Source organism: Capra hircus (genome assembly GCF_001704415.2).
Source record: "Capra hircus breed San Clemente chromosome X unlocalized genomic scaffold, ASM170441v1, whole genome shotgun sequence".
Taxonomy (NCBI): Eukaryota; Metazoa; Chordata; class Mammalia; order Artiodactyla; family Bovidae; genus Capra; species Capra hircus.
The window spans coordinates 10,068,567-10,077,453 of record NW_017189516.1 but is presented as its reverse complement, the minus strand read 5'-3'; the positions used below and the strand labels follow the sequence as shown (position 1 = coordinate 10,077,453).

Sequence of the window (8,887 nt, the reverse complement as noted above, 5' to 3'; positions counted from 1 at the left end):
TTGTGCTGGATCGTATACTCTAGATATGGTTGAAGATGTAAAGACAAAATTCTTTGTAAGTGTGGGCTTTGTCTATGCTAAAACTTATGGAGGCATTAAGCATTATTTAATGTAAGTTAAATTTAATGTGCTATATGCTTCCCTGTACCTTCCTTTGACCAGTCATTATTTACATTCCTTCATTAAAATCACTCAGTTTAGAAAGTGTGTTCCAAGGAAACTTGCTGTTAGAAGCTATAGAAAGTCCTTTTGTAAAGTGAATTAATTTGCTTTCTATATATCCAGGTTTTCATCTTTAATTTCTTAATAAACAGCTTGTGAATATTTTAAACTGTTTGTTAGCAAGTGACATACCCATGGTTCACTTTAACCTCCACACCCCATGATCTCCATTTTTGTGTCTCTTTTATAATCATAATCATACCGAGTTTGGGGTTCTTACTGAGTATATAAGTGATTCCAAGTTTTAAGCTTTTAGTTTTTTAACCTTAAAAGACATCATGACTTTTAAAAATGATGCTTTGATAATAAAATGATAAATAATGTATATCAATTTAAATTTGATCCTAGGTCCTTATAGTTTAATTTATATTTGAGTTTCTTACAATTGAAATATAAGGACTATATGTTCCAGTTATGCAGATGACACCACCCTTATGGCAGAAAGTGAAGAGGAGCTAAAAAGCCTCTTGATGAAAGTGAAAGAGGAAAGTGAAAAAGTTGGCTTAAAGCTCAACATTCAGAAAACAAAGATCATGGCATCTGGTCCCATCATTTCATGGCAAATAGATGGGGAAACAGTGGAAACAGTGTCAGACTTTATTTTTGGGGGCTCCAAAATCACTGCAGATGGTGACTGCAGCCATGAAATTAAAAGACACTTACTCCTTGGAAGAAAAGTTATGAGCAACCTAGATAGCATATTCAAAAGCAGAGACATTACTTTGCCAACAAAGGTCCGTCTAGTCAAGGCTATGGTTTTTCCTGTGGTCATGTATGGATGTGAGAGTTGGACTGTGAAGAAAGCTGAGCGCGGAAAAATTAATGCTTTTGAACTGTGGTGTTGGAGAAGACTCTTGAGAGTCCCTTGGATTGCAAGGAAATCCAACTAGTCCATTCTGAAGGAGATCAGCCCTGGGATTTCTTTGGAAGGAATGATGCTAAAGCTGAAACTCCAGTACTTTGGCTACCTCATGCGAAGAGTTGACTCATTGGAAAAGACTCTGATGCTGGGAGGGATTGGGGACAGGAGGAGAAGGGGACGACCGAGGATGAGATGGCTGGATGGCATCACTGACTCGATGGACGTGAGTCTGAGTGAACTCCGCGAGATGGTGATGAACAGGGAGGCCTGGCGTGCTGCGATTCATGGGGTCGTGAAGAGTCGGACACGACTGAGCGACTGAACTGAGCTGAACTGTTGTTCCAGTTAAACTGTTCTGTAGCTGTTTTGATTAATTTAGATTTGGTTTTTGTTAGTATAATGGTTGGTAGGTAAGGTGATTATGAAAATAAAGTTAAGGGACTTCCCTGGTGGTTCGGTGACTAAGACTCTGGTGCTCCCAGTGCAGGGGGCTCAGGTTCAATCCCTGGTCTGGAAACTGGATCCCACATGCTGTAACTTAGAGTTCTCATGCTGCAGCTATAAAGATGCCACACGCCACAGCGAAGATCAAAGATCCTGCATGCTGCAACCAAGAGACCTGGTGCGGCAAAATAAATAAATACAGGTGTTAAATATGTATGAACAGGAGTAGCCATGATTTTTAGCAAAAGCATCTCTGAATTTAGCAGACTTATGTTAGCCTTTTTTTTTAATCAACTTTGAAGAAAGCACAAAACAAAATGCATAGGAAAAAATTAGAAAAATGTTGGAGGAAGAGAGCTTGAAAGATGAAAAGTAGTTATTAAAAAATTGAACCCCTAAAACATGCTGTATAAATATGACATTCTTACATAAGAGGCTGGTATTGTATGTATTATGAATGTTTTCTAGGTAATTTATCATATATATCAGAAATATGTATTGTAGCGAGTTTCTAGTTTCTAGACTAACAGTAGGTCAAAGAACTATGGAGATATGATCCAGAGGGAGAAAATAACTATTATTTCAACCTTTCTAAACAGGACACCATACTTGCAGAACTTCTTCAAATACATAAAGAACATATTGTAGGATATCATGAACATGATTCTCTTTTGGACCACAAAGAAGAAGAAGAGTTGACTGAAGAAGAAAGAAAAGCAGCTTGGGCTGAATATGAAGCAGAGAAGAAGGTAGTTCATCTGAAATGCTTTTTGTTGTTGTTTTTGTTGTTAGTCGTTTAAAAGAACAGTGGAGGAAGAAAAGGGTCACATTTGGAAAAAGTAATAATATAGTAAATCTTCAGGAACAGAGTCCCCCAGGTTTGGATGTCTGTTTATGGGCTTTAGCTACCTTTGATGTAGACTCAGAGGAGAGAAGAAAATGTTTCCCCTTAAACAGTAGTAACCTCATTTCTGATTAGCACTTGCTAAATTGAGAGATTAGTGGAAAGCTGTATATTTAGCATCACTTAACTTCCATCAACACCCTTATTGTAGTAACAGACATACAGGAACTTGAGTTTGGAGGTAGGGGTAAATGTTGCTTTAGCATGTGTACCAAACTCAAAGTTTTGACCAATTATCAGAACACAGAAATACTCCATTATTGGACATTAGTGTCAATCTCCAGCAGCAACTTTATTTAAAATAGTTCCACCTCTGTTTTAAATACCACTTCACTTGAGCAAAAATGTGCCTAAGCATGGGAAACCTTATCCTAATACCCGAATCCATTTTAAACACCTAATTCATTGTACTAAACTTCTTTAACATTGTGATACTAGGAGTCTCATCAGAATTCTCTGAGTTGCCCCATACTGTGGGAATTATCAGAAAAGAGTACACCTTTAGGGGTTAAAGCTTTCTATGTAATAAGATCTTAGTTTCAGATGAAAAGGGTGTTTTGTTTGTGTGTGAAAGAGTGTTAATAATTTCCTAGAACTGAGAATGTGGATTTTTTTTCTCAACCAGTAGGTGATGTAGAATTTCAAGTTTTAAATCACAATGTGGAAAGTGCATAATTTTTTTGTTTGTAGGGACTGACCATGCGTTTCAACATACCGACTGGGACCAATTTACCCCCTGTCAGTTTTAACTCTCAAACTCCTTATATTCCTTTCAATTTGGGAGCCCTATCAGCAATGAGTAATCAACAGCTGGAGGTAAGTTGTGAAGTACGAAAGTATTTTGCCTTGAATTAAAGGCAATTTCAAGTGCCTTGTTGTTGAGGGTTTCCTATGCAGGAATATCACATTCCCCAAAAGATTACCTCTGAATAGACCAAGAAATTTTTCTTTTATTTGTTGACCTTTTTGAACCAGCGTAGTTATAATAAAATGTGGTTTGTTCAGAGTACAAAGAAATCAGGCCTTGAATTAATATAGTTTGAATTATTTTAATTAAACAATAGGGTAGCTGACTGGCTAGAGAAATAGCACTTTCTTCAGTTATAAAATATTTTGAATAAACAAATTACTTAATGTTTGAAAGTGGGATAAATACACACATTGATCTACATTCTAAAGCAGTGAAGATGCAACTTTAAGTGTATGATAATGTACAGTATTATGAAATAATTTAAAAATAGGATCAATGATGAGTTAAATAAGAAAGACTGGGTTTTAATATACCAGTAATTAAATAATGTAATTGAATCTGTGATTTTCTTTTTAAAATGTGCTTATGGAGTCATTTAAATTATTAAATTATTGGTGCAATAGAACCCAGTTTTTATCTTCTAACCAAGACCATCACTGATGAGTTTTACTCCATTTTATTGATGCTGAATTTTGCTGTACTTTTCAATTACTTAAAGAGAAAGGCTCTCTATACTTTTAAAACTAAGCTGTCTTTTATGTGCCCTGATAAAGTTATTTCTTGCATTCTTCTAGGACCTCATTAATCAAGGAAGAGAAAAAGTTGTGGAAGCAACAAACAGTGTGACAGCAGTGAGGATTCAGCCTCTTGAAGATATAATTTCAGCTGTAGTAAGTTAATTGGCAATTGTCTTACATCAACTTGGAATTCTTATTCCCACCATTCATTCTGATTTTTGTTTTTTGCTTCACTACTTCTGTGGGGGAAAGACTGTAATTCTTATAACTTGATTTACAATAGTAAAATACTAGTAAACCGTATAATAGTGCCAAGCTATATATCTCAGTTTTATCTAGATGTTGATACCAAAGAGAAATGTAAAATCGAAGAATTGGGAAATCAGTTAATCATGGAAATGTATGTGTTGTTTATATAAATGCAATTTAATTACCAGTTGCATGAATTAAATCCAAATAGTTTTTCTCTAGGCATAGCTAACCCTTGTACAACAGTGGACAGTTTAGTACCTTGCTTTTACATCATCATCTTCTTTAGAAAAGATTAAAGGAAAAGGGGGAAAGAAAACTTTAAAAACCCTGAATATCTTTAAGGACCATAAATATTTTATTTTCTTCAATTCTACTGCAATAAGTAGTAAATAGAAATTTTTCTTCTAGTGGAAGGAAAACATGAATCTCTCAGAGGCCCAGGTACAGGCATTAGCATTAAGTAGACAAGCCAGCCAGGAGCTTGATGTCAAACGAAGAGAGGCAATCTACAATGACGTGTTGACAAAACAACAGATGGTAAGAATTCAGAGTATCTCTAGGTTATGTTTAATTTTCTTGAATTTATAATAACGAGTTTGTGTGACATCTGTGTTGATATCTGTTCCCACATGTGGTTGGATGGATGGTCATTGGTTATTCCCAGAAGAAATTTTATTCATAAACCTAGTAATGTCAAATAAAGGTGATATCTTTTGTTGCAAATGAGCAACAGCTTCCCAAATGAATCTCCTTGAAGTTTACATAGCATCTCTTCCATATAATTTTACTTTTGTATTCTGGACATCTAGAAAGGAATTTTTGCCAGACTTTTCTTACCACATTTACTGATTTTAAACAACTTCCAGAAATAAGTATACTTTTTAATATATTTAATTTGAGATAACAAGTGGAGCTATAAATGATATATGACACAGGTTCCTACTAAATTATGTAATTCTTTATAAGGCTAACATATTCCAGAATCTTTGATTATCTTTGTTAGCATGGTTGTTTGGCAGCCATCTACCTTGCACTGGGAAATTTCAACTCTTGACACCAGGGAATCAATTTCTGTGGCATGAATTTTACTTAGAAAGCACTGTAGAATTATGTGGTTTTAAATTATCTTAGGAAATCTGAGACATTCTAGGTAGGCAGGTAGGAATTACTCCCACTGCAAGTGCCTTTTCCCTTTGGTGTTTGTCACTAAAAGTGTTTATTTGTCTGTCATCATGTGAAATATTCAAAAGAAGGACAAAGAAAGAGACTTGACAAAAAAGTGCTGTAACTAATACTTGAGACTAATCACAGTGCAGGACAGGTTACTATAGCAACCAACTTAAATGCTGCTTGCCCTACAATAGTCAAGTCATTAAGAGAATTTAGCCCTAAATGGTGTTACTAACTGGTTTCTACAGTAGTGGTCCTGTGAATACCATCAAATTAGTAATGGTGATAACAATAATATGTTTTTCTTTTGGCATGGTACCCCCTTAACAAATTGATTTTAACTCAAAATTTGATACTGCCTCTTTGAGACAGGTCATGCACTTGTAACAGCTCCCTTTTCTCTCCTTAGTTAATCAGCTGTGTTCAGCGAATACTTATGAACCGAAGGCTCCAGCAACAGTACAATCAGCAGCAGCAGCAGCAAATGACTTATCAACAAGCAACACTGGGTCACCTCATGATGCCAAAGCCTCCGAATTTAATCATGAATCCTTCTAACTACCAGCAGATTGATATGAGAGGAATGTATCAGTCAGTGGCTGGTGGTATGCAGCCACCACCATTACAACGTGCGCCACCCCCAATGAGAAGCAAAAATCCAGGACCTTCCCCAGGGAAATCAATGTGATTTTGCACTAAAAGCTTAAAAGATTGTTAAAATCATAGAAAGATCTTTTATTTTTTTAGGAATCAATGACTTAACAGAACTCAACTGTATAAATAGTTTGGTCCCCTTAAATGCCAATCTTCCATATTAGTTTAAAATTTTTTTAATAGGGCATACCATTTCTTCCTGACATTTGTCAGTGATGTTGCCTAGAATCTTCTTACACACATTGAGTACAGAAGATCTTTCAAATTGTTTTCAGTGAAAACAAGTCCTTCCATAACAGTAACAACTCCACAGGTTTCCTCTCTAAATTTTTATGCCTGCTTTTAGTGACCATAAAATTGTCATAAATTAATGAATTTATGAAAGAATACTGATTTATATATTCATTCTTTACATATAAAGACACACAGCTGAGTTCTTAGAGTTGATTCCTCAAGTTATGGAATACTTTTGTACTTATCCATTTCTTGACTAAAGTGATTGAAATGGTTTTAATGTTCTTTTGACTGAAGTCTGAAACTGGGCTCCTGCTATATCATCTCTGTGACTGAAAGTTAGAAACTAAGGGTTGGTTATCTTTGACACAGAATTGTGTGCAATATTGTTAAATACTACTGCTCTAAAACTTGGAGGAGTCTTACAGTTATCTTAGCATTGTATAAACAGCCTTAAGTACAGCCTAAGAAGAGAATTCTTTTTCTTCTTTAGTCTTTTCTGCCATTTTTATTTTCAGTTATATGTGCTGAAGTAATTACTGGTAAAATTTCAGGGTCGTGGATTATCTTCCACACTTGAATTTTCTCTCTCCTGGCACTAATATAAGGCACATCTCTTAACTGCTTGGTGCCAGTGCTAGTGCTTCATCCTGTTGCTGGCAGTGGGATGTGGACTAACAAAATCAAGTTCTAGCATTTTAGGAGGTTAAGGATGACGTTGTGGTTGTTAGCTTCACACCCTGTTTTATAAACAACATCAAAATGGCAGAACCATTGCTGACTTTAAGTTCACATGGGGAATGTGCTTTAAAACAATTCCCAGTACTGTCAGTATTGTGAAGTAATTCCTCCTAAAGATAAGGATCACTGGCTTCTATGCTCTTCCTCTTCTTTTCTCTCATCAGTATGTTGTTTTTCCCCAACTGTATTTTCTTACATAAATTCTGTTTTCAAGCTCAGTTTTTTTTTTTTAGTTTAGATCTGTGAGGCAATTTTCTAATCAAAATTCATCTAATGCCCTTTTATGAGGTTTTACATTGTTGTTTTTCTTAATCCAGGCTTGTAAAAATGACCTATATGCTTATTCATGTACAATTTGGTTGCTTGAGTTTCTTAAAGAAAAAGATTGTTAGACTGTGAGAGTCAACTCAACATGGCGAAACCATTTTTGAGATGGCGATGTAACATGTAGTGGAAATAGCTAACAAATTCCCAAAAAAAAAGCTGGGTGGAGGATTTGCTCTAGGTATCACTGAGTTAGAATGAGTTTAACATTAGCTAAAACTGTTTTGAGTTGTTTGGACAATTAAGAGATGTCCACTTTTATCTTGAAAGAACTAGTGGTAGAACATTCAAGAGTACTAAGTACTAAGAGTACTAAGAATTTTGAGGTTTGGTGGATCCACCCTCCACGTTCCCATATTTGGATATTATGCCAGCCATATAATCAAATTTATTTCACTAGGGGGATGTGTTTTTACTTTAGAAGAAATGAAAAAGACAAGATTTGTGAAATAAATATTTGAAGACAGTATACTCTGGCCAGCTGTTATCAGTTGGTATTTCTACAAGTCCAGAATACTTTAAGCCTGATTTACTCAACCTGGGAACTTTCACCATGGTCTGATTACTTGCTCAAAGACATAGATGTCAAAATTTTAGGCAACCTTCTAAACCTTTTTCATCATGAATGAAACTATGACTTAAAGAATAATAGATAGAAAGGTTAATTGGAAATAGTTTGGGATAAAACTTGGATCAGTTTGCATACAATCTTCACTTGACATTTTAGCTACATAATATGTACTTTGAGTATAACATCAAGCTTTAACAAATATTTAAAGATAAAGTCATGTCAATAAGATACTAAAAGGCTCATTTTTATATTTGTTTTAGATGTTTTAAATAGTTGCAATGGCTTAAAAAATGATTTAAAATGTTGCTTGTAATACAGTTTTGCCTGCTAAATTCTCCACATTTTGTAACCTGTTTTATTTCTTCGGGTGTAAAGCGTTTTTGCTTAGTATTGTGATATTGTATATGTTTTGTCCCAGTTGTATAGTAATGTTTCAGTCCATCATCCAGCTTTGGCTGCTGAAATCATACAGCTGTGAAGACTTGCCTTTGTTTCTGTTAGACTGCTTTTCAGTTCCGTATTGAGTATCTTAAGTACTGTAGAAAAGATGTCACTTCTTCCTTTAAGGCTGTTTTGTAATATACATAAGGACTGGAATTGTGTTTTTAAAGAAAAGCATTCAAGTATGACAATAATACTATCTGTGTTTTCACCATTCAAAGTGCTGTTTAGTAGTTGAAACTTAAACTATTTAATGTCATTTAATAAAGTGACCAAAATGTGTTGTGCTCTTTATTGCATTTTCACAGCTTTGAAAATCTGTGCACATAATGTTTCATAGAAAATGTATAGCTTTTTATGTGCTATTTAATGGTGATTCTTTTGCACATTTAGTTATTTAATATTGGGAGGTCAAGAAGTTTGTTTTTTGAATCTGTTATATACTAAATTCTGTAAAAGGAGATCTCAAACCTCAAAAATAATTTACATACCAGGAATCCTGTGTGTGTTTGTTAGTTTTGGTTGTCTGTGTGTAATCCAGCACCATTTCCTGCTTCCCAACAGCTGTGTCACTCATTTA

The 8,887-nt window shown here is 34.9% G+C and overlaps 1 protein-coding gene across 1 annotated transcript; it reads left to right on the top strand.

Annotated features, from left to right (window-relative positions):
• The first annotated feature begins 1,570 nt into the window (after nt 1-1,570).
• On the top strand, nt 1,571-8,606 carry LOC108634345 (transcriptional regulator ATRX-like). Its single transcript, XM_018043926.1, has 6 exons — nt 1,571-1,706; nt 2,128-2,277; nt 3,123-3,248; nt 3,978-4,073; nt 4,581-4,709; nt 5,752-8,606. The coding sequence occupies exons 1-6, from the start codon at nt 1,686-1,688 to the stop codon at nt 6,028-6,030; spliced, it is 801 nt and encodes a 266-aa protein (XP_017899415.1). The 5' UTR covers nt 1,571-1,685; the 3' UTR covers nt 6,031-8,606.
• The last annotated feature ends 281 nt before the right edge of the window (nt 8,607-8,887 follow it).

What these genes read in the sequence shown, in the direction of transcription:
- LOC108634345 (XM_018043926.1), top strand. Translation starts at nt 1,686, where the DNA reads ATGCTGCAACCAAGAGACCTG. An exon ending in TGCTGCAACCAAGAGACCTG is followed by an intron (nt 1,707 to 2,127) that starts GTGCGGCAAAAT and finishes CTTTCTAAACAG; the next exon opens with GACACCATACTTGCAGAACT. An exon ending in TGTTGACAAAACAACAGATG is followed by an intron (nt 4,710 to 5,751) that starts GTAAGAATTCAG and finishes TTCTCTCCTTAG; the next exon opens with TTAATCAGCTGTGTTCAGCG.